General features: G+C 42.4%; 1 protein-coding gene across 1 annotated transcript in view; it reads left to right on the forward strand.

Annotated features, from left to right (window-relative positions):
- The window catches only part of PTPRT (protein tyrosine phosphatase receptor type T), a 428744-nt gene that overhangs the window by 153484 nt on the left and 249099 nt on the right, over positions 1-26161 (forward strand). Inside the window, exons 3-7 of the mRNA XM_062505329.1 lie at positions 8698-8969; positions 14861-14942; positions 18041-18156; positions 20965-21139; positions 25295-25579. Coding sequence (XP_062361313.1) covers positions 8698-8969; positions 14861-14942; positions 18041-18156; positions 20965-21139; positions 25295-25579 — 930 coding nt within the window. The remainder of the gene's footprint in view (positions 1-8697; positions 8970-14860; positions 14943-18040; positions 18157-20964; positions 21140-25294; positions 25580-26161) is intronic.

The following is a 26161-nucleotide window of genomic DNA, read 5'->3' on the forward strand; positions in this document are numbered from 1 at the left end:
CACCTTGGGATAGTGGAAGGGGTCCCTGCCCATGGCAGGGCATGGAATTAAATGGTTTTTTAAGGTTTCTTCCAACCCAAATCATTCTGGGATCCTCTCATACACAGACCAGCTGCCACATGGCTGTAACTGTAGAGCAAACGTGGTCTCCTGAATTCTCATGGACAATGATCTGTGTTGTAAATAAAAATGTGAGTTTGTTGTTGAAGAGGAAAATGTGATTGGAGTTCTGGTGCTACTCTAGCTGCAGTTCTCCATGGTGATTTTTAGAGAGGAAAGGTCTGTGCTCTAGAGAACCAGGTGGAAAGCAATGCTGGATCACCTTGCATCACTGAAGTGAGAAATTTTGTCATGAATCTTTGTGATAAACTGCGCAGTGCTTGTTATAGACTGGAAAGGTTAGATTTCAATGCCTTCAGGAGCTCACTGGCTCAACAAATGTCTTTAGAACAAACATCATGAAGTGCAGTGAAGTATCAATGCTGTGCTTGTGTCCACAGCTATGAGAATTCATTTTTTTGTGCTGATTTTCCCCACTGGACCCAACAGGTTTCTATATTGAGTACAGATTACTGGAGACCACTCTGGCCTGCTGCTGAGGCCAGAAACAGGCAATAGGGAAGGAGCTACTTTTTTCTTTTTTAATTCTGCCTTGTCAATTCTGTGGTGTTAGTTTTCTTGCACTTCTAGATCATGCCTTGGTGAAAAACTGAGGCAATAAGGCCTTCCTGTGCTTAAAAATTTCCTCTTGTGTCTTCTGTGTTGGACAATCTCTCTCTCCTAAGTGCTGCTTTTCACTGCTATTTTTAAGAGCTCTGTCTCCATGTTTCAGTTGAATTTTCTTCAGGCCAATGAAGAGCAACAACATGTGTCACTGATGGAATGATGAAGTCAGAACCTGAGTCCTAAATGTTATTTTTCTACTGCAAATCTCTCTGTCTGTGTCGTTGGCTGTCCCTGTCAAGGCCACAGAATGATTGCAAAAGTTGCACAAAATGTTACGCTGCTGGAAGAACGCTTTTAACAACAGGGAAGCAGCTATTTTAATTATTGATTTAAATATTCTTTCAAGGTTAAAAGAGCATCCCATTAACAAATGGAGTCCTTCCCAAGTCCCTGCTTCACAGCCTCTTGCAGAAATCCTATTATCCCCCTTAAAGCCCTCTGCTAATAAGGCACTTGTTGGCTTATTTGTCACTTGATCATGTAGTCGAAGAGGTTTTGGTGACTCTGATCCACCAGCAAGCAATTAAAATGTGACTTTATTTTTTTTCTTTGTAATTAATGTCTTTTTGTTGTGTTTCTTCTGACAGGGGTAGTTTAATCCTTCCCATCCAGGCTGGTGAAGCCTCTGCAGTAGATATTCCTTTCTTCAGCATTAAACTTCAGGGGAGGATAAAGGGGAGCTGCCGCTTGGCTGGAGACAATTCCTGGGTTGTGAGCATCTTTCAGTGTCTGTGGGTCCCCACGATTCAGACTTTGGACAGCATTTGTATAAGGAGAGCAATTTGATAACAAAGCACTCGTGTTTTCTGGGCAGCAGGGTCTGGGTACGTGCTGGAAATGCAGCAGCCATGCATGGCTCAGTCAGTGGAATCACTGCAAAAGTCTGCAGGTGCCACTTACTGACCTGTGGGAAAGCTGCTTTTCCTAATTGTGAGCATGGTCCCACAACCATTTGGTTTTATTTATAAAGCAAAAGGGTTGCAAAGCTTCTCCCCTCCCAAGGCCTTTTGGAAATAGGCAAACCAGACCCCACTTTTGCCACACACTTCATCTCTCAGGGAGTATTGGGGAAGTGTTTGTCACAATATTCACTTCAAACATCTACAGCAGATGTTTGAGGTAATATGAGATCAGTCTCTTTCTGAGAAGACCTTTCTCACAAAAATCCCCCAACAGCACAATTCTTTTCATAACATTCATTTCTAGAAAAAAAGCTTTTTACAAATAGTAGACTGTCTCTTTAAAAAAATTCTTCCCTATATTCCAACAATTTCCCAAGTGAATGGATTGTCTTCATGAATGATACTGAACTCAACTTGCCATTTATATTCATAATTATCAGCAAATCAAACGATTTCATTATTAAATTCAGTGTTACTCACATTTGAGAATTAAACCCCATGGATTTGATTTTGCCTTAATACATGGAAAAGGGATGTGGTTATGAGGTATAGAAATTCTGGGTTTGTACAAATGCTGCTGTCTGTAATACATCAGTGAGGGAAAGAGATTTCTGAGTCTTTTTCCAGTGTTATACACAAATAGGGATGTAAAAATGTGGGAAGGTAATCACAAATCTCATAAAATAACTACAAATTAAGTGACAGAATCTTAAAGAGCATGGTAATAGTAATTTATTTTCCCCAGCACAATGTACAATCAAACTCTAGAGCTCACTGACAAAGTCTTATTCCTGACTCAACAAAAATGGTGTGAGAAAGATCATTCTGTGGCTAATTAATGAAGGGGGTGAATGCAGCTTTTGACTTCAAAGAAGTCCTTATATTACTGATTGTTAAAAGATTGAAAGGGTAAATTCTGCTTAACAGCATCCTGTGAAGAATTCTTATATTCTGCTTAGAGTAGCTGCTTTCCACTGCTGGAAACCAACTGTGGAGGTAGATGGGCTTCTTGTTATACTCTCCACAAACATATTTTGTCATACTTAACATAGGGAGTGTTCAATATCTGTTCTGTGGCCTTCAGAGTGACTTGAAGGTAGTTCAGAGAGACCCCTTGCTCTGATCTGTCCTTCTGCAGCCAGCTCTGTGATAAAGGGAAGGATAAAGGGCATGGATCCCATGCTCTGTCTCAGTGTACTGGGGAGTGGTGACCCTCGTCCTGTCCACTGGGAATGGAATACTGGGAAAGGGTCAGAGCACTCCTGCACAGGAAAGCCTTGCCTTGCAAATCCTTTCCTACAAGGAGGGTATCAGGAATACTGAATGACACACAGCAGGTGCCTGGAGGATGAGAGACCGAGGATCTAACTGGAAATGAGAGGTTTTGGACTGAATAAAATGGAAAAGAAATGTGATGGTAGTCAAGCAGTGGAGGAGGCTTTCCAGAGGGGATGTGTGGAATCCCCTGGGGATGTGTGGAAGACGCTGTGGTAAGCTCAGGGCTGATCCTGCTTTGAGCAGGGGCTTGGCCTGAGGCCCCTTCAGCCCAGACCATCCCACGTTGCTTTGTTCTGCCTCAACAAGGGCAGGTGTCAGACTCGCTTTCTCGGGGATGGAATTGTTCTCTGGCAATAAACACAAGTGTGGCTGGTGCTGCTGCTGGAAACCCGCGTCGTTCTGTCGGGGAGAGTCTGCTCCTTAAAACGACACTGTACTCCTGAGTTTGCTGTGCAGGGTTTTGGAAGCCTCGTTTTGCAGAGGAGCATTTTGACAGCTTCCTTTCCAAGTCTTTCCTGGTTGCTGTAATGTGACTTTCGAAGCAGCCCAGCTCTTCAAAGCCAGCAGTGAGACCGCAGCAGCCAAGGTCTGCTCCTCGGTGCCTCCTTCCTTCAGCTGCCATTTGTCAGAGTACACTCGTGTAAACTTAATGAACAATGTGCAAAGCCATTAAAAACTCAATTACGGCCTTCTCTTTACTGCAGACGTGAGAGAAGGCAAACATGAAGTGCTGATGTGTAAACACAATAGCCACCATCTGCTGCAGAGCGGCGTTTCGCTCCAGAAACAGGAGCTGTGTTGCAGATGCATCAATAATAGGACGCTTATCAAGGCATCATTATCCACCGAGCAGGGGAAAAATTGAAATTTATGACCAGCTAGAGAGCACTTCATGGTTTAATTCCCCAATTTCCAGTGGTATGTTTAATAACTAGGAGAGAGTGGCATTTTATGTTCCTGCCGTTGGAAAGGATTTTTGAAAATGAATTTATTTACAGTCCCTCTGTTCTCTTTGCTTCTGACTGATCTGAGCATAACATATTCGTTTTTACATATAGTAACGATAAAGCCAGCAAGATATTAATTAATTTAACCTGTTGATCCAAGAACACCATGTTTAATTGACCTTACACTCAATTTGCTTTAATGAGCATATACTTCTTTGTCAAATAAACATAAAAAAGAACTTTTATCCAGCATACATGATTCCCCCCCCCCCCCCCCAATTTTATTTTTTTTTTTTTCAGTTTAGTGTAGACTTGGAAACTTGAACTTTTGTAAGGAAGTAAACAAAATGGAACTCAATGATATTTTTGCTTCTTTTTTTCCCCAACTGGGTATGCAACAATCTAAACACGAGTTTCTCCAAGATACCTTTTGTTTTATTCATATTCTTGCCTGGAGACATTCAGGAGGCTTTCAGTAATCTATTAGTCAATAATTTCCATTTGTGACATGCTAATTCATTCCTTAGTCCTTTGTATGAGTGGAAACCGTGACAAGTGATTTGCTGGTGCTAGACCAGATTGTATCTCTTTTATTTGCACCTATAGGCCTATAAATTGAGAATAAGTCCCATCAGCTTCATCTCTGTGCTCAGCCTAAAGAAGGCTTTCAGACCCTAAATCACAATATGTCAATTTTTATTAAGGATAATGAGGAAAAACACATTTGTCTTTAAAAGGCTGGCTTGCTTTTTATTTATTTTCTCCTGGTGGGAGCTGTTTTCATGATCTCTCACCTACCCCTAAGTGATGGATCTTGCCCACACAAAGTCCACAGACATGGAAATTTGTAATAGGACAGTGACTCTCATCTGTTGATCTTGGAGCATGCACAGAAATTTTGTGAAGGTCCTGGAAGACAGAATAGCTGTTCAAGTTCACACTGTGAAAATAAAAATAAAAAATAAAACTGAGTCTAATTGGGGAGAATTTATAGGATACAGGGCATCATTTATTCACAGCTGAATTTCATAGAATGAATATTTTATGACTTTTATTCGTGTGCTTGATGTCAGTGATTGTGTTAATGGAATTACAAGTTTTCAGCCCCTGGGATGGCCAGGCTGGACGTGTTTCTCTGGATCCTGTGGGGTGAGCTGTGCCTGGGGTATCCCAGGGAAGGGTTTGTGGGGTGAGCTTCCACTCCAAGGCTCTGCAGAAACAAAGGACTCTGGTAGAGTTCCTAGGGAATAAAGACCTTTAAACAAGGTGTGAGCTCTTTTCTCTGGCAGAGATGGCTCTTTAAGTGGAAATTTTTCATTTTTTCCACTGTCATAAAATAATACCTCCTATCAGGACGTTTCCTGAGAAAGCTGTGTTTCTTATAATATTTCCTCCTGTATCTCTACACACATCATATTAAAAAAAATACATGCTGTGAATAGTAAGCTGGGAATAATTTATCCATGACAACTGTTTGCAAGGCTAATTTTTTAGTAATTAAGACTTATTATTTTGATAAGTGCTTTTTGGTGGATGGATATTCTTCTTGTTGGTGTTGTCAGTCACTGGATTTAGGCTCCCCAGTCTCCCCAGAATTGTCAGCAGTTGCAAAAAAAGCCATGAATAGCTTGTGATTCATTTTTTTGTGGGTGGCGAAAAATAAAATTGTAATTATTGCTTGGAACTTTTAATAAAAGCTGATGTTTTTTTCTCCCAGAGGAAAGCTCTTTATTTTTATATATGGATCTGTAAAAGTGAAATACTCCCTAACTTTTGCTGTCGTTGAAGCTCTTACCTCCCCCAGTGCAGTTCAAGCCTGCATTGTGGTAGGCACAGCACAGATCAGAGTAGTTCTTTAGGGCAGCATAATCTACATATTATCCAAATTAAAAAGAGAAAATATGAGAGGCATGCCCAGAAGTGGAATGCTGTGCGAGGTGCTGTGCAATCAATTATGGTGTAAAAATCCCTTTTCTTTGGTCTCTCCTCAGTGTAGGAGGCACTTGGTCAAAACCCCTGTGAAGGCACAGGAGCTCTGTTGTTCCTGGAGTGATCTGGGCTGCACCTGCCTCCTCCAGGGTGGGATCTGGCACATGGAGAACTTGTCTTCGTTGTACTCAAGTGGCTCTGAAATGTTTCAGGCAGAGCATTTCACAGCAGCTGCTGGGCTCCTCTAGACCATGCTACCCTTACTCAGCAGTTTTTGGGGTCTTACCTCCCAAGTTCTCTGCACAAGAGTGGCTTTTGCAACTGTCTACTGACAGAGATTCTGCAATCCTAAAGTGGGTTGGGTTGGGAGGGACCCTAGAGCCCATCCCATCCCAGTCCTGCCATGGGCAGGGACACCTTCCACTGTCCCAGGCTATTCCCAGCCCCAGTGTCCAACCTGGCCTTGGGCACTGCCGGGGATCCAGGGGCAGCCACAGCTGCTCTGGGCACCCTGTGCCACACTTTTTTCTTTATTTCAGACTCCCAATCAATTAAAAGGCAGATAATTTTAAGGTGATTGATACTGCATCTTCCAAACGCCCACCCTTACAGGGAACAATTCCTTCCCAATTTCCAGTCTAAATCTCCCCTCCTTTAACTTAAAGCCATTCCTTCTTGTCCCTCCACCCTTGTCCCCAGTCCCTCTCCAGCTCTCCTGAAGCCCCTTTAGGCCCTGGAAGGGGCTCTGAGCTCTCCCTGGAACCTTCTTTTCTGCAGGTGAACCCCCTCAGCTCTCCCATCCCAGCTCCAGAGTTGAGGAGCTCCAGCCCTCATGGATCTGGGTGTCACAGTGAGCCTTCCCAAACCTGGCTGGGTCAGGTTCCCAGCCTCTGCTGGACAGGCTGTGCTGCCTCTCCAAGCCTGCTGGCATCTCTGCTTTCTGACCATAGATATTCTCAGGTCATAAAAACAGAGCCCACATTTCAATTTCTCAAAAGGTTAGTTTCTATGAGTAGATTTTTAAGGGCAGTGTGTATACATTACATGCTGAAGAAGGGGATTTTATGGCTGACTGGGAGAAGAGTTGCATCAGCAATGAGCATTTGTCAGGATCCTGATTTTTAGAGAGAAACCAGAAAGTTTGGATTCAGCTCCAACATTTCACCAAATCCTTGCTGTGAATCTGGAATTTCTTGACTTAGGACCATTTTGTTTTTTACTTTTCCTTCATTTGCACTGAAAGGCAGCATCACCAGAGACCATCTTGTCTATAAATTTTCTTAGAGTCTATTCCTCTTCCCAGCTGTGCTTGCATTGCACTGGAATTTTCCAGGGTCTTTAGAGTGTGTAACTTTTTTATTTTTTTAAAGATTGACTTCCTTCTGTCAATCCTTTACAAATGCATATATATATCATGTAAACACGGGGGGGGGGAATATTCCAAGAGAAAGTTGCTTGTAGCTGTTATGAATTTCTAATATATGACAGTTCACTGCACAGAATTGATTCAAATGTTTGCCTGGCTCATCTGAGTCACCTGCTATGGTGAGGAAGAGGGAAAGTCAATAGGTCAGAAGTGAGGAAGGGCTTTTCAAACTCAGTCTTCTGTGAATTGTGAGAGGCCAGCAGACAAACACATCCGTAGCATGGCTTGGCAGCAGCATCAGAACCAGGAATGTCAAGAGGGCTGTGTTTGATTAAAAATGATCATGTCTGGCTGCTGACACACAAAATTGCCCCAGCCCCACCCCAGTATTTTCTTTAGTTCTTTCTGAGTGTGAATGCCTGCACCCACATAAAGGAGATCCTGTAACCAGAACTGAATCAAATAACTCTCATCATGTTCTCCTTTATTGCTGACATTTGTCACCTTGATGCATCTGTGAGGAGATGAGTGGGGACACAATGTACTATAAAATAACTGCTTGATGAATCCAAATGTGAGTTCAACATCGAGTGCCACAGTTAATATGATGCAGACTACCAGGTTAACAAACTCATAAATTGTCTCAGTATACATTTCCCTCCCTAAATTCAGCCTACCCTTCCCTCCCACAAGAATTATTGTCCTGTTGCATTATTACAAGTAAAGACGTTGCTGTTCTGTTGACAACCTTCACTTGGTTGGGCTCTGAAAATTGGGGTTTTCTTAAAAACGATCTTCAAATATTCAGGTGCCAAGGTTCACAGTTATGGACTGGCATGAAGGGTGTTGGGGCCATGCAGGCAAATACCAGCTGAGAGCTTGCTCTGTTGTAGTTTTTGTGTTGAATCATGCAATTGTAAAGGTTGGAAATTACTTTAATAGATCATCAAACCCAACCATCAACCCAACACCATGCTAACCATTCAGCCACATCCTCAAGCAGCACATAGACACATTTCTTGAACACTTCCAAGGATGGTGACTCCACAGTCTGTTCTAGTGCTTTACAACACTTCCCATGAAGAATTTTTTCATGATATTTAAACTAAACCTCCCCGGGTGCAACTTAAGGCTGTTTCCTCTCATCCTGTCACTTGTTACCTTGTACTGAACGTGCCTTGGGCATCCTTGTGCAGCAGGAGAACCTGGTTGTTGCTTGAAGTGGGAACGTGCTTTTGTTTAGAATAACTGTGTGATCACAAGGTGATAAAATAAGAAAAGCAAGACAGTATTTCTATTTTGATTTGCAAGTTATTTAATGAAAGCAGTTCTAGATAGCCCTGAATCTACTGGTATATATACCCTGCATTTTAATATCTTTTCTCTCCCTAACAACTTGCATCAAGCAGCTGCTTCCTTCAGAGGAATGGTTCATTTTGCAGCTTGTGAGGGAACCGCTGAATGGTTTACACTGAAAATCCAGCCAAACCCACTCTTTGTTCTCTAATTTTTTTTTTTGTTTGTTTTTTTTTTTTTTTTTGCTCTGCAGGCTCCTTCATGATGGTGAACAGCTCAGGGCGAGCATCGGGGCAGAAGGCTCACCTGCTGCTGCCCACGCTGAAGGAGAACGACACGCACTGCATCGACTTCCACTATTACCTGTCCAGCCGGGACCGCTCCAGCCCCGGCTCCCTCAACGTCTACGTCAAGGTCAACGGGGGCCCCCAGGGCAACCCCATCTGGAACGTGTCAGGAGTGGTGACCGAAGGCTGGGTGAAGGCAGAGCTGGCCATCAGCACCTTCTGGCCACATTTTTATCAGGTAAGGGTTTGTAATATTTTCCCTCTCTCTCTCCTTTGGATGTCTGTTGTTACAGATATATTTGGAAATCACCACCTCCCTCCCTGATTTTTCCTCTCAGAATAAATTCACCTATAGTGGTTATACAGGCAGCTTGACATATTTCTTCCCTCCTCACTTTTTTTCTTTAGTTGTTGCCAGGACACAGAGTGATGGATGGGAGGCAATTATTGACAAGACCCACTCGTTCATGACGAATTTGCCACTTGTATTGGCACTTTCGGTGGCACTGTGTGACTGTAAACAAAACAGGTTCTGGACGTGTATCTGTACTCTGCATAAATCTCCCTGGATTATTTTGGGCCTTGGTTGGTTCCATAAGAGGGAACATTTTTTGACATGGCTTTGCGTCTTGTGCCCATACAAGGGGTATAAGGATATAAGGTATTAATGAATGCTTGTACCATGGTATCAAACGTGGATATTCTTCACTAGATCCTCAATTCCTCTTTCTCGCACAGCTTTATTTATTCTGTCAGAAAATTATTTTTTTAGACGAGGACAAAGCCAAGAAATGTAATGGCTATGCTATTTTTTGGTTATATTAGTTTTACACCTGTTTATCAGTTGTCTGCTTCAAACTTCATGTGGCAACTTTTCAGCCATTGTTTTAATTTCAGTCAAATAATTCTCACACAAAGTACTCACATACTACTTTTTATTTGGAAGGAGTGCTTTTGTTTTGGTTTATATTCAAGACACACACCAGGAAAAAAATAAAAAAAGCCTGGGAGGCAATTGCATCCTAAATCTTGCAGGATATTTGATGTCCATGTGATACTAATAAAAGACATGAGTGAGGTAGGGACCATGACAGAATGAACTATGATAAGGCAGCAAATAGTCTCTGTATAAAAAAACAGTAGGTAGAAAAGCCTCTCTTTTTCTTGCTTCTAATAACTGGGTAGGAGGTTTGTAAAATCTGAGCTGGAGGAGGATGCTTTAATGTTCTGCCTCTGAAAGAGTGGTGGATACCAGCAGAACCCACAGAATCCAGCAGGCGGGCAAGAGGGAAGGATAAAGAGATGCAAATGTGTGGAAAGTGGTGTTTTAAGGGCAGTGCACAACTTGTGACTGTTCTGAAGGCACACTGGAGTGCTCCTACTCCATTCTTATTAACGTGATCCTGGGCATGAAGCAGAATTTGCTTCATCGTAGGTGCTCCACAGAGATAACAGAAATGATCTTTCACCCAGGAAAATCGGTGCTTGAAAAACCTGCAAAAGGCAGTCTGATCTTGCACTAAGAGGGATCCTCTGCTCTCAGATATATCAATAGGAGGCTTCCTGAGCCTCACTTAGGTCTTTTACAAGTACTTTGGCAGGTCAAGTTTGCTTTTTTTGGGTAAAAGAATCCTTTAAATCAAACAAGAATTTTTTCCTGAAGCACAAAAATGAATGAATTGGAAGGCAGTAGTACCTGCCCAGGAATAGTTCCTTCCTAGAAAATGCAAGGGGCTTCTTTTAAAATTTGTGATGAGTGAGACTGATGTTTCCTTCTGGCTCTACTTGTATTTTTGTTCCTTAAGCATGGCTTTTAAAATTTGAGATCTGTCCTGGATATTATGGGGGTCTAGTAGACTGATTTCAGTCTCTGGTTTTATAAATCACCTTTGTTAGTGGTCTGTAGTCCTGGGAGTTTTGATATTTAAGGAAGGTTTAAGAAAAAATGAAAAGAAAAAAAGAGAACTTGAAGCTTGAAAAAATGAAGAGGAAAAAATCATTGCTATTTGCCAGCCTAAAGTAACACTTCTGGCTAAATAAGTCCAGAGGTGGGAGGATGACAAAACCTGGGTGTCTTGCTGCCTGAAGAGTGACTTGCTTTTCACACTCGTGATCTAGAATGTGCCATTGCAGTGTTATTTAATAAAATCCTAGGAGGGCTTGGGTTAGAAGAGACCCCAAAGCCCATCCAGTGCCACCCCTGCCATGCACAGGGACACCTCCCACTGTCCCAGGCTGCTCCAAGCCCCAGTGTCCAACCTGGCCTTGGACATTCCCAGGGATCCACAGCTGCTCTGGGCACCCTGTGCCAGGGCCTCTCCATCATCACACTTGCCATTTCTTTGTCAGCTTTAAATCAAAATTGCATTCCTGGAGAACTCTCTCAAGAGAGCCTGACAGTCAGTTCTGTATTTTGAAAAGACCAGGTAAAATCAACATTTTCCCTAATATTGTAATCTGCATCAGGCAAAATGTTGATCATGCTCGTAACGCACAGAAGCCACACAATCCTGGATTGATATGTGCATCCAAAATTCAGCCAGTCTGAAACTCTCTGCCCTGGTCTGAGGCTTTGTCAAGTACTTCACACTTTGGAGATGTAGCTGGTGGAAAACTGGTATCCAAAGCAGTTGCCAGAGGTCATGGTTCAGGTCTGGCAGCTCTGTGCAAGGGTCATAGGAGTCAGAAATGTGGGGAGATTTATCATGTCTACCCTGGAGTTAGCTGTACTTGGATTCCCAGCCTGCAAATGTTTTCTAGTGTAGCGAGAAAAAGCTCTAATGGTTCTTGGAGAAAGGTAATACGTGTAATCTTGAATTACTGCTTGCCATAAGGATGAACTCAGTCCCAGAATGCACCAAGGGCAGCACTAGAGCCTGCCAGGAAGGGTTTTTTTTGATGTATAGCAAGGCATGTTATTGATCCATGCCTGGAGAAAGCTGTTCTAGCACAACAGATGAGCTGGGCTACGCTGCTAACACAGACATCGTTGGTAAATCACAGCACTGAACGGGGGCTTGTTTAGTGGGAAGGAAACATGAAATGGCTCTGTATTTGCTGGCCTCAGGAGCATTGAAGAAAATATTTTTTTAAGAGTGAAGCATTGTATTTTGTCAACTATATTAATTTCTGTGGAGTTCTTTAAATGCAAAGCATTGCCTGTCTCAACCATCATGCTGCTTTTCCTGAATTTCAAAGGACACGAGCGATACTGAATGTGAGATTTGCAGAAATGGGCCCCATAAACATTTATTCCTGTCTTTTCCCCATGTTTTCAGGAAAGCCTGGGTGCTTCTGTGCTTCTCACTTTGACAGGGATGAGATGCTTCAAAATACACAAAAAGACAATAACGTGCAAATTGGAACTGGGAAAGGGCAGGAATAGCAGAACAGAAAAAACAGTCAAACAATATTCCTCGAATTGAGAGGAGTCCTCTACTCAGTGGATTCTGCACTAGTGGACAGGGATTTTTTTAGAGGCTGAGTTGGTTGTTAGTAAGTTATATTTTGCTGTATTAAAGACCCTGCACATGTTGGTAATTAACCAAAGTTAGTTCTCTATGTCCTTACACAGAGAATTGGTCCTTACTTCTGCCACCCACTCATACCTGATGCCAATGCCTTGGAGTACTTCTCAAGTTCTTGCCTTGCAGATAATTGACAATTACTTTGTTGTGGCTTATGACTTTTCACAAAAGTAAAACTAAAATAAGATTTTGTTGCTGTAATGTTGCACTTGAATTCAGGTCTGAAGGGAGTAAAGCCCTGCATGACCTTCCCAGTAAATGTAATTTTTATCATGAATGATATTTAATTGCTAAAGCAATTATAATTTCCATACCAAAGACTCTTATTTTCTACTCTTATTTTATACAGTCCCTAAAAAGCCTATCAAGGACCTTGATAACACAAAACACTTGCTAATGGTTTTTGGATTATTTTATCTTCCAGTGGCTTGCTTCTTCCTAGTATTTTCTGGGCAGCCTAATTGTCCAGTCTCCTCTGGAGAAGAACATTATTTCTACAGATTATTAGCACCTGAGCTTTTCTTGGTTTGTCTTTGCCTGTTTTTTGTTTTGTTTTGTTTTGTTTTGTTTTGTTTGTTTGTTTGTTCCTACCTGTTTTTATGCTTTTTTAACCTTATGGATGTATTTCAAAAGATCTCGTATCTGGTTCTGTTTTGAATTGGGGGAAGAGATCTTAGGAACTCATGAAAACACGGGCAGAAACTATGTTCTGGAAGCCCAAACACAAAGGAAAAATGAACAACAGCAGTTCTGTAGTTAGGAAGGATATTTTTGGTCTATTTTTATCCAGGGCACCATTTGGACAGTTGAACCTTTTACTGTATTAAATCTTCTGATGAAAGAATAAAGAAGAGGCTGAACAGTGAGAGGCTGGGAACGTCAGCTTTTTAGAACAAAAAGAACTGTTGAAAACTGGTTTTAAATAGTTAACTCTGTGTTCTAGTAGTGAATTTTAGAAGTTCCAAACGACTGGAATACTTTCTCCTGTGGAACAAGTAGCTGCACCTGAACACTATTGTAATGGCAGTAACTGTGCTGGCTGAACGTGTATGAACTCTGTCCTTGAAAACCTGATTATTTACTCATGCAAAAATCAGCAATCCAGCACAGTGTGAATGCTGCTTTAGTCAGATGGAGTGAGACTGAGAATTTCCCTTTTGCATGCAGAAGACAGCACCATTCCTTCTCCACCCATTCATTTATTTAATGTAGTAAAGGATAGCACGTCATTCCTTTGGGAAGACAATCACTAATTTGAGAGGTAGCATCACTGATTATTCAACATCAGGCTGCATCATCGTCATCATAGCAATAATAAATTATTAGTAGTATTATTACTATTATTATCATTGTTTGACATTTCTAATCTTCCTGTTCCTTCTAGGGTCAGTGCTTGACTCAAGTTGGAAAGGAACCCACAAGGATCATTAAATCCAACTCTCTGCTCCTCACAGGACTGCTGAAAACTCAACCATGAGACTGAGAGTGTCCTTCAGATGCTCCAAGAACTCTGCCAGGCTTGGTGCTGCATTTCCAGGGACAGATCTCCCTCCCACTGAAGAACCTTTTCCTAATGCCCAACCTGAGCTTGTCCTGACTCAGCTTTGTTCCATTTCCTCTTGTCCTGTTGCTGCTCCCCACAGCCAGATCTGCACCTTCCCCTCCACTACCCAACTTTCCAACAATTAACTTATTTCTAAGGATCTCTTTATCAGATTTTTTTTTTTGTTTTTGTTTTTGTTTGTTTGTGGTTTTTTGTTGTTGTTGTTTGTTTTTGTTTTTTTTCCTGCGCTGCTGATTTTTTGACAGTCCATACGTTTTTATAACAAGATACTTCAGGGCAGTTTTCCAGATAAAAATCACAGACTCCTAGAGCAGAATGAGATTTTTATTCATCTGTGATAGAACATCTGTCTTTTCAGACCCACATTACTGAAATATTTTCATAATACAGGTACACAAATGAAAAAAAAAAAAAAACTAAAAGTTTCTTAATGTACCATTAATGAAGAGATATTGTACACAGGGTTCTTAAGAATATTCCTTCTCAGATCATGTTAGTGGAATCTAGGGAGAGGCAGAAACAACATCATTATATCAAGGAAAATCTTATTTCAGTCCAGAATCCCGTGCCATCCTTTGCTTGTAATTTACTTTCTTGTTCTGCAAGGGCCTGCACAGCAATCCAGGGTTTTCTCCAGAAGAATCTATGCACGGCCACTGATTCAGGAGGAGAATTCTGTCTCGTGTAGTGCTTTCTCCAATTTTCCAAGGCATACTGGGAACAAGATCAATTATTCACTTCATGTTCTTGGTCTGTCCTTAAGTGAACATAGGTGTGTATGTACACCCAGGGCACTTTTGTTTTCCAGATCAGAGATGCACAGACCTGTCTTTAATCCTGTTGAATGTTGCTCTAATCCTTTGTTTTGCTTTCCCAACAGATTAGGTATTGTATTCACACACTGAATTGCCCTGGTATCCCTTCATTGTTAGCAAAATGCTTTGAATGACTCAGACTCAGAAGAATGTGGTGACTGCTGAAATTACTGATGTAAATGTTCTTTCTCAGAACTTTTTTTTTTTTTCTTTTGTATTTCAGGTGATATTTGAATCTGTCTCTTTGAAAGGACACCCCGGGTACATAGCTGTGGATGAAGTCAGAGTTCTCGCCCATCCCTGCAGTGAGCATTCTTTATTTTTCTGACTGTACCAATGTGTTTTAGGCCAGAGTCTGTAGTTTAAAGGAGAGATTTACCCAGTTGGGCCAGCACTAAAGTGTCTCCCTCCTAGACCTCTAAGGATGGTCAGCCTTGCTTAATTACCTACCTGTGCAAGCTGTGCAAAAGGCAAAGCTGCTCTCAGTTTATAGTTAGTGGATTGTCTCTCCTTCACCTGTTAATAAACTGATGGTTTTATTATTTCTTAATCTTTTTGCTATAGAAAACAATCTTAAAAGCATCTCATAATAACCTGTGTGGTAAACTTCTGAAAAGAACAACTAAACAAATTGTTTCAATGTTTCCTTGGTAAGAGCTTGTCCCAAAGGTCAGTTGGTTTCAACATATTAGACCTGCTCAGAAAGCTGTGAAGAAATTAAAAATTAATCTTATTCAGACACTGCATTTATACAGGAGTAGGAACTAACACAGGTTCACTACACTATTCAAAAATGTTAGTGCTGCATTTTTCTACTGTACACACAAAAATAAGCTGAGATTTATTTTCTTATTTATGTTTAAAAAGCATTGTGCCTTTGAGTCTGAACTTGTTTGGTTCCTTTACCCACCTTCAGTGGGGCTTGAGGACTTCATAAACTTGATGGATGTAATGTATAGTTACTTGTAAAAAAAAATTTAACAGCCCCTCTTTCTGGCTCATGGTTTCAGTAAGTCTGTGACAGCTGCTCACAAAAAAATGATGGCTCATATGGATGGAATGAAATCAACTGTTTTTGCTGTGATCAGAATGTCAAAGAACATCTGCCATTCAATGTGACAGACATGGTTCTGCTCAAGTTTAACAGGACATTTCTGATAACTGCATTATGGTTAATTGCTGCTTAAGTAAATTATGTTTGTATTTACCGTGTGCTCATTGCTCAGGCCTTTGGGTGCATTTACTTCATTAAGGAATACTTACAGTCTTTATTAACCAGATGTTGCTGATAACTGGCAGCATCCAGACAAATCCCCAAATGGTCTGTGCCTTCCACAGCGTGTTGGGTGATCACTGGTCCCTTCACTGGGAAAGAGGCCACTGAGCAAACCATGGGGCAGAGTCTCAACAAGAAAATGATGGGATTTAAAGCAGTTAGGCATGATGCTGTGTTGTATCCCTGCTTAATTAAGTCAACTAATTTTGAATCCATTTCTTCAAGTATATGCAGGTCATTCCTCAAAATTAACATGCATTCTTGGTGGCTCAACAACAAAATGATTGAAACAGGGTTGGTTGGGGTTTTTTCAATCTGTTTGCAACCCCCAGCATATAGAGCTCATTGCAAGCTGCAAGTTCTCTGCAGTCTTTTTAAATGCTGCTCCTGTCTGGCTCCCAGTGCTGCTTTTGTTGCTCAGCAGTGACAGTCACCAGGGTAAACATCACCCACGTGTTCCCTATCCTTGTACAGCCTTTGCTCCTCAGATTCCTTTTGCAATTGTAAATTGCAAATTGTAAATTGTTGTAAATCAAAACACGGGGACCATGAAGCTCCTGGTGACCCTGAAGCTTACTGAAATCATTGGTCTTATTTCTTCATTTCTGCTTTACCTTCACAGATGACAAATGCAGGCAAACCAAAGTCAGCAAAAACAGTGTGCCCCTAATGACACAGTTATCCAGAAAAATAAATCTATTGCTGGTTCTGCCCCTTGATTTCCTTTGTCCTGTGAAGCAGGACATTGGAATATCCATTTTCCTTATGCTAAAAGCTCATTGACTGTGTGCATGAGCTCTTGCCATCACAGCACAACCCACGCTCCAGCAGCTGGGCAGAGCTAAGGACCAGGATGCTGGCGTTGGTGGGACTCTACAGCTTTGTATTTGTAGCTGATTTACAGCTGTGCACTTTAGACTGCAGGCACAAATATTGGAATTACCCTGAAATACCGTGTAGAACCTTCTGAATGTCACCCAGAGGGAGTTTTCCAGGAAACCTTGATGCAAATTCCCAGTGCCCAGAAAGCAGGATGGTACAGAGCCCTGTCCTTCAGGAACTGTCAGTCTGCGTGCTGGATGGGCACAGGAGCAGACAAAGCTGTCTGACATGGTGTATGAACATGTGTCCTCTGTTCATGTGTCAAACACTTGTACATCAAGGTTCAGCCATGCACGGCCACAGATGCCCACATCCCTTTAAAGCTGTTTGATTCCAACAGAACAGAGGTTATAATGTCCTCTGAAACTGTGTATTGCAGTGTCTAGTCATACTAGAAAATGTGCAGATGATGTTGAAAAACACTGACCTTTTTAGGTGTAAGTTTTTTCAGTGTGTCATACTAAATTTTTTCAAATTATGTACAAACCTTTTTCTGAAGCCCTGCAAGAAAATAGTTCGCTTAAAGGTGTTGTATTCACTGCTGTAATCTTGTTTATACTTTTAGATAAATGGAGACCTAACTCAGTCTGATATTTAATAAAAAAGATAATCCTCTCATCTAGTTTCTTTCTGAAAAAAAAGTCTCTATTTTTAATGTCACTGGTTTAATTCTGAACTAATGCTGAATTTAGTGGCAGCAAAACACTGATAACAGTGATCTAAACTAAACCAGTGATACAATACTGTCAGTTAAATGAATTTAATATCTGATTTGATATTGATGATGCATTATTCTAAAGGTCTAGGATGTATTTGATAGTCAAGAAAAGAAAAAGGATGAAAGACCCTTGTGAAAATGAGGTTTAGGTCAGTCATGCTTGACAAGCACAAAAGCATTTGACTTTTTTTGACCTTTTTAGAAACATAGTTTTCTGAAGAAAAGAGATTACTCAATTACTCTTTATAGCAGGCAATAAGAAATTGTGCCAGTGACCGTGAACTTGGGATTTGATCCAAGTCGATGTTTTCAGAGGTGCCAGGGCTCTCTAAGACCCCTCGGGCCACCCTCTCTCAGCTCCATCACCACTTCTCTCTGCAGGAAGGAGCTGAGCACCCAAGGGCAGCTTTATTTTGCAAAGCCACTTTGGCAGGGGAAGTTCAGGGCTCTGCTGAGTGTTTGGGTGGGTGCAGCACACTCAGCTCCTGCCTTGTTTTACCCTTGCAACCCTCTGCCTCTTTTGTCAGGAAAAGCCCCTCATTTCCTGCGGCTGCAGAACGTGGAGGTGAACGTGGGGCAGAACGCAACCTTCCAGTGCATCGCTGGGGGAAAGTGGTCACAGCATGACAAGCTTTGGCTCCAGGTAAAGCAGTGCCCTGCTGCTTTCTCCTGTTTAATTTGGGGCTTTGTTTGCTTTTACAAGGGAAATAAATAGCTAGAGAAAGATTGGTGGTGGTGAGGCAAAAATATTTTCATCAAGACCCTTTGAAGAACTGCCTTAAATCACTTCTAGGTGAGAGTTTGAGGTGACTAAGCATGGAATTAAGAGACAGGAAAAGGAAAAAATGGCCGGTGACAGCAAAATTCTGGTTTTGAACAAATGCCCATGTACCCGTAAACACTCAGACATAAAGCAGAAAAGAGAGGAAGTGGAGCAGTTCTCTTCTGCTTTATTATGCCATCTGCTTTCCTTTCACCCTCTAAAAATGTTCTCAGCCTGGAGCTGGTAGTAATTGTTAAGAAGGAAACCTCCAAGTTCTGAAATTACTTACCTGGGTGGTTAAAATAGGAAAACCCAGTTTGCAGCCAGTTCTTCTTGCTCCCAGTATCCCTTGGCTGCATTGACAGCGGATTGGGTCTTGTTCCTTTTAGTCACCCACTAAAAGACCAGAACATTCCCTCCCTGGATGTCTTATTTGCAGCCTACTGATCAAACCTGGGTCCTGCTCTTCCAGTGGGTACAGCAAAAACCTTGGGAATTCATGGTCAGTGTTAGAATTTGAAACGGAGCAGACACCAACCCCAACGACAGCACATGGTGTATGTGTTTCCCAGTGAAGGATACAATAATTTCTCCTGCCCCTTGAATTTCTCTGTTGGGCAGACTCCCAGCATTACCATTCCAGAAGCTTTTAAAATCGCTGACTTCCTAAATGTTTAACTCCCAAACAAGTCAAGAGGATTCTTGTTGCACGTACATAGGGCCAACATAATTTGGAGAACGTTAAAGCCATTCCAAAAGTATTAATCTCAGTTTGGACTGATGTGACTGAGGGTTTGATCACCCCGAGGTTGTTACATCTTTGGCAGACAGGAAGGACCTTTGTAGTCAAACAATTACCAGATTTTATCAAATTTTATAATTGACTTCAGGCATTTTTATAAAATTTAAAAAGAACATTTTCAAATCTAGTTGAAATCAAGGAACTGGCTTATCTAATCATAAAAAATAGAATTAGTACTGGGAAAAAGGCTTCAGTTGGTGAGACATGTAGTTTGCATTATATAAAAATGATTTTAAATTCAGTAACTATGCTCTCATCACAGCTGTTCTCCTCAAAATTACATGTTTAGCTTAAATCTATTTACCTATGGTGTATGTCTAGCACCCACTAAGATAATTTTTTTTATTTATTTTAACATTTCTTGGTTCTTTCATTAAAATATTTCCCCACTTGCAATTAGATGTGTATAAAACCAATTCTGACCTGCAGCAGTATGAATCTTTCCCTGTGAGAAGCAGAGTTTGGGGAGGAAAGAATTGCTGTTGTTAATGAAAACCTGCTTTCCATTCTCTGAAACTGAAACATTTGATGAAAGTAGCCTTGGAAACACCCCTAAAAATTGTTTAGTGGAAACTGCCAAAACAGCAGTGTGCTTTTCTTTGAAATCCCTAATAAACTGGACAAATGAGCAAGTTGAGGTGTGTTATACTGTGGAGAACAATTTCTGGCTAATTCTTCGTCTGTCCCTTGAAAAATGTGGTCTGGCATTGGTAGAGAGGTTTATTGGGGGATGCTGGATGTACAAGGATGTCTGCTCATCCAACCAATTTATTTAAGTTGGTCCAGAATCAGAGTTCTGCATCAAAAAAGGCCAAATTTACAGAATCTGTTCATTTGTAATGTTTTCCCAGGTGAACACAAAACCTTCAGCTGTTGTGTTTTCACATCCAAGCTGGGCCTCTAATTTTGCACTGTGTGAAACTGCACTGTGGCAGTCAGAGCTGCCACTCTGCAGCCTTTGCAGGAACAAACCATAGAGCTGCAGAATCCCCTGAGCTGGGAGAGCCCCACAGGATCAGCCAGCCCAGCTCCTGGCCCTGCACAGACACCCCAAGAACCCCACCCTGAGCATCCCTGGCACTGCTGTCCAAACTCCTGGAGCTCTGGCAGCCTCGGGGCCGTGCCCGTTCCCTGGGGAGCCTGGGCAGTGCCCAGCACCCTCTGGCTGAGGGAAGAACCTTTCCCTGATCTCCAACTGACCCTCCCTGGCACAGCTCCAGCCGTTCCCTGGGCCCTGTCACAGGGAGCAGAGATCAGAGCTGCCCCTCGGGAGGAGCTGCAGCACGTGGTGAAAGGTCTGACCTCAGTCTCCTCTTTCCTACTCTGACCAACCCAAGTGTCCTCAGTGTCCTGCCCCCCATATGGGTTCCCTTCCAGACCCTTTAACCTCTTTGTACCCTTAGAACACAAGAAAAGTCCAGATATAGCTCAAATATTAAATAGAAATGCAAACTTGACTATGTCATAGAATCACAGGCTTGGGTTAGAAAGGGACCTTAAAGCCAATTCTGTCCCACCCCTGCCATGGGCAGGGACACCTCCCACTGTCCCAGGTTGCTCCAAGCCCCAGTGTCCAGCCTGGCCATGGACACTGCCAGAGATCCAGGGACAGCCACAGCTGCTCTGGGCACCCTGTGCCAGGGCCTGCCCACCCTCACCTATGTACAAGAATATTTAGGGCTCAGCTGCCACAGCCCTGTGGATTTCCTGAGGGAATGGCTGAATTCTTCTCTTGAAAAGCTGTGCTTGTACAAAACCTCTCCCAACAACGTGAACACGGAGCTCTGACCTGTGTTAAGCCCCCCAAGGAGTGAATTACACACGGACTCACCAACGCAAAACCTGCCTGTCTCATTAGCACGTTATTTCTCTCTCTGTCTCTGCAGCAGTGGAATGGGAGGGACACAGCCCTGATGGTCACTCGAGTGGTCAACCACAGGCGTTTCTCAGCCACGGTCAGCGTGGCCGACACGTCTCAGCGCAGCATCAGCAAGTACCGCTGCGTCATCCGCTCCGACGGCGGCTCCGGCGTCTCCAACTACGCCGAGCTCATCGTGAAAGGTAACAGCACACCAGCACGATCGTGCCTCAGGAGTGCTTCCTCCTGGAGGAGAACTGTCTATAAAAACTGCCCTTCTGTTGGACCTTCTTCCATTCGTGCTAAAATGAGAATAAAAGGGTAAAAGTGACATGAGTTGAGGTCGGTATCTTGAGTATTTGAATTTAAACTTTGGACTCTTTGCAGATTTCTGTAGTAAAACATGGTGGCTATGGAGATTTTTTTACTGTAGTCATCTGATCAGTTTGGCTGTCAGTCGGCTTCACCTGCTTTCCCTTCCAGTATTTTATCAGGCAGAAATAATCTTGTGGTGAAGCATTGCATGTCAGGAGAGACTGTTCAAGGCTGCTGGCAGTAAATGCTGGGATTGATTCTGCTGACACCCTGAAGTCCAGAGTGGAATCATCAGTAGTTCTTGAGGGTGTTTGGATTTTAGCCATGTTAATTACTGTGATTCAAGAGCCTGACACATCAGGCAAGGTGTGTCACAATCTCACCTTCACAGGCAAGTGGTGAAGTGCTCTCCCCTGTACTGTGTTCTTATTTATTTATTTTTTAAGCTTACCTTGAGCTGCACCACAGGAGTGTTCACTGACTCTTAGGTGGTGAGTCCAGAAGGTGGCTGAGTTGTTCCTGAGGTCATCTGTGTTTGGGGTGAGAGGAATTTGAAGTCTGGGTCTGCTCACGGGATATAATTTACTGATCTAAATGTAGGGTATGAAAACAGAGGGCAGCTGTAGAAATGAGATCAAGCTGTCCACTGTGTTGTTTTCTGCCAACTGATCCTGTCCTTTGGTGATCAGCTGCCTTTGTTATGCCTTGGAGTGCTGTGTGGTGCAGATGTTTAGATGACACAGATCATGAGGAGAATGCTTGTGCTGGATGCCAAGTGCTTTTAATTCCCACCCAGTGATCTTGTATCTTGTTCAAATCTGGAGGAATTAGTTCACTATTAAAAGGGAATTGAGCTGCCAGGAGTGGCACACCTAGGACTGTACCACAGCTAAATAGAGGAAAGGCAGCCTTCCAGAGCAGGCAGGTATCAGAGCATTCCAGGCTCAGTTGGGTGCCTGGAACTTCATGTTTGTTGATACAAGCAGGGAAAAAAATAGAACAATAAATTAAAACCACAAATGGCTGGATGTCCAGCAGGAAAGATGCTGATGGCTTCATTGTTGGATTGCTCAGCAATGCACCTACCTGGAAGAAACTTGAAGAGGGCAATATTGTTGTGGGAAGGTCCCTTCCTGCTCTTCATCCCTGATTAGGATGCAGGTGAGGTTAAGTGGCTCCTTTGAGGTCAGTTTGGTGCCACCCTGTGACACCTGTGACTGGAACTTCCACCAGCCCGACTACTTTTAATGTGAAAACCAGCAAATCTGTAATGCACGTGCACAGCCGGAAATGAAAGCAAATTGGAATTGTTTATTTTATTGAATTGCAATAATGCATTTGAGTATACATTCAATTAGCCTGTAATTGAGGTTTTGCTCAATTGACAGTCCTGCTCCTAAACCTGCTAAATTTCTGCTTCTCATGTGCTTTCTCTTGAGCAGAGGAACATAAAAGCACAGGGTGTGTCTATGTAATCTTTTTAATTGAAATATTTGTTTGTTTCCCTATTCATAAGAAGTTTTATTGGAGTATTTAGAACAGAAAGTAGTTTACATTTCTCAATATTACAAGTTTGTTAGATATCAAAATAGAGGTTTTACTTTGGAATGTGCATACTCCTAAATCCCAAATACCTGTTTCAGCAAAAGGAATGATCAGTGAAATTAAACACACACCACCTTGCTTGTCTGTGAGCACCTTCACTAAGAGCAGTGTATTATTGAAAAGAAATTACTGGCAATCTTATACAAAAGAATATAACAGTATTAGTTCCAAATTATGCCAGTATGTTTAGTGGCAGGAGATACATCTGTAATCATGTGAAAATGCTGTTCTCTAGTCAGCTATTTGCTGTATGTGCTAATGCTTCTAGGTCTCCTGACTTGTATAAATGACAATACATTTATTCTTCTCTTTGCACTCTCCAATCATAATGGGCCAGAAAAGCCTATCATTTCCATCTGCACCTCTTGCCATCCTTCGGTGCTCCAGTGGAAATAGCTCTTCTCTATTTCTTCTCTCTCACTGGTGCACATATAGTAATTTAATACCATTTTGTGCAGGGCAGTTTAAAAAAAACCCAGAGATTCTCTGTCTCGCTACACTGCTCACACCTGAATGGAACTTTTCTTGCCTGTAATTTTCTTTTAAGTAAAAGCTGTGTGGCAGTTACTCGTATTCTGAGCAAAATGTAGGCCTTGCTTGTGTAAAGATTGTTTAAGATACTGTGGAAATTGTCTAGGATTTTATCATTCAAGGTCTGTATTAATGCTGGTGTCCTTTCAGGACACTTGTCACATTAGGTAAGGCTATGGATAACATTTTAAACTGTGTGGGGGTGTATGGAGAACTGTTGGCAGCTGTTTTTGTTTTTTACTGATCCCAAATTAATCACTCAATATATGATGGGAAACTGTGCAGAGCTGATAAAGAGGGAATATTGCAGCATCTATAACCTATTTTTATGAGCCAGTTTTTCTAGATTCTCACTCTGAGAAGCCTCTCAAAATTATTTTCCTGCTACCTGTTGCTACCTTAACATTCTTTTAAGGCTCCTGGTGTTTTCTTAGGGTCTGTTCTGCTACTACAGGGGTAGGAGGAACCTGTTGAGCCTCAGCACAGCCTCTCTGCAGACCTCCATGGGTATGTTCTAGTCCTCTTCAGTTTTGTCTTAGTTGATTTTCAAAGTGTTTGGTTGAAAAAATAACCTGTCTCTTACCTTAGAGGCTTTCTGTCATCGCTGTGATATTTGGGACAGCTCACTTTTTCTTTTATCAGTCACACAAGGAGCTGATGCCTTGAACAACACCAGAGGGAGAGGTGGGTTCCTTGTCAGAGTTGTTTACCATTCCCCCTCTGGGTCTGTTCTGGTGTGATGCTTGTCACTGTAATTCCACCATCTGTTTATTAACTCACCAGGTACACACTGAAATCTGCTTGAGTGATTGACTCTCTTCCTAAAAACAGGCACTGGAATTTACAAAAAAAAAAAACAAACCCAGCCCCAAACCACAAAACAAGGGAATACAACATAGACACAAGTACTAAACAGTGAACTGAATAAAAAAAAAAAAAAACAACCAGTCAAATTGTTGGAATTGAGATACTCAGGTGTGAAAAACATGATAAATCATTACCTATTTAAATAAATTTTATATGGAAGCTTCTCCAATATGAAATATGCTGTGAACATTTCAGATTTACAATTCTAAGACAGACTCATCCAGGAAAAGCTCTACAGATATTTTGGCTGTTTCAGTATTTATAACTGGAGCTGACTCCAGAATATTTTCATTTAATTATTCAACAGCAGGAAGTCCTACTAGGAGAAAGAATTTTCTGGACCTTAAAAGTCATTAGAAAATGAAAACATCTTTGTTCTTCAGCTGAGCCTGATCTTGGGCTGGAGCTGGTTCTAGAAATGTCATATCAGGCTCTCCAGTGATTTCCTCGTAAACAAGTTCAGTGTGCGTTTGAAAGAATGTGATTCATACATATGTAATGTACTCTGGAATATGTTCCTGGGATGAAAAGATAGTTGTCTTCCATGTAATCATAGAGGAGACTCACCAGCTCCAAATGTTTTACTTCCTATAGACCCGTTAGACCTGTCATGGAAAGATGTGATGAATATGAAGAAGACCCCTTCAGTATCTTCTGTATTAAAAAAAAAAAATATTTTCATGCCTGATACACAGATAGTGCAATACCCTGAGCTATTCATGCCAAATGTGCTCATTAAAATGGAAGTAACATGCTTGCCATCATGGGGTAATGTAGCCTCTGCTGGTGATGCTCCGGTCCCCATACTTCACCCAGGAGATGGGGCTGTTGATATGAAAAGCAGGTTCTGTGTTCCACCTGTCCTCTTTTGCCACCAGGGTGTAGAACTCTTTGGTAGACAAGCGCAGCTGTGGCACGTCAGGTTTAGATTTTACTGTTTTAAAAAAAAAAAAAAAAAAAAAAAAAAAAAAAAACCAAAAAAAAACAAAAAGAAAACAAAAAAACAAACCCGTAATTTTTCCACGTGCATTAATAAATAGCTGGCAGGTGTGTGTGCCAGCCACAGCCGGTGCGCAGCTGCAGCGAGCGCCGCGCCGTGCCAGGCCCGCCTGGAGCAGCCCTGGCTCCTCCGAGAACGAGGAGTGAAGGAGCGCCCAGCTCTGAACGTGATTGGTCGGATTCAAACCCAAACGGGGCACCCCAGCCAATCAATCCCTCCATGCCGGCAATGCGCCCGCGCCATTGGCCAGCGAGCTGGGCGGAGCTAAGGCCGCGACCAATGGCGTGCGAGAGCGGGAAATTGAAAGGCGCTGTGCCAGAGAGCCGTGGGTGAGCTCGGGCTGTGGCTGTGGGAGCTCGCGGGGTGCGGGCCGCCCCTCCCGGCCGTGGCAGGTGCGAAGATTCCTGACTGAGTTTATCAGGCTCATCCACATCACAGAGCTCTCTGGGCACGTTAGAATTCATCTGCCTGAGCTCTGCACATTAACCAAGCCCTCGCAGTTACCAGCAGGAGTCAGTCCCTGGCTGGCGCTCCCAGCGGTGTCAGGACTCTGATCCGGAGCTCTGCCTGCTCTCTCTTAGCCTGTTTTCTCCCGGCTGCTCTGAGTTCAGTCAGTGCTCAGAAGGCCCACGAGCTGTGCTGTGAGAAGCTGAGTACAGATTTGATAAAACATGTGATGATGCAGCTCCTCTGAGCACTATGCCAGCACAGAGTGGGAGCTGCATCCAGACTGTTTATGAGGGATGTGCTGCCTGTGAAATATCTGAATGAGGGAGAATGGCTCTGGCATTAATACAGTGGCTGAAAAAGCCACTTCTTCCTCTATTTCTTTGCAGTCACAGCGGTGTAGGGAATGTTAATCCCTTCGTGGGTGTTGGCTGGTAATTACCTGAGTTTGTCACTGCTT

Source organism: Cinclus cinclus, chromosome 18 (assembly GCF_963662255.1).
Source record: "Cinclus cinclus chromosome 18, bCinCin1.1, whole genome shotgun sequence".
In the NCBI taxonomy this organism is placed as follows: Eukaryota; Metazoa; Chordata; class Aves; order Passeriformes; family Cinclidae; genus Cinclus; species Cinclus cinclus.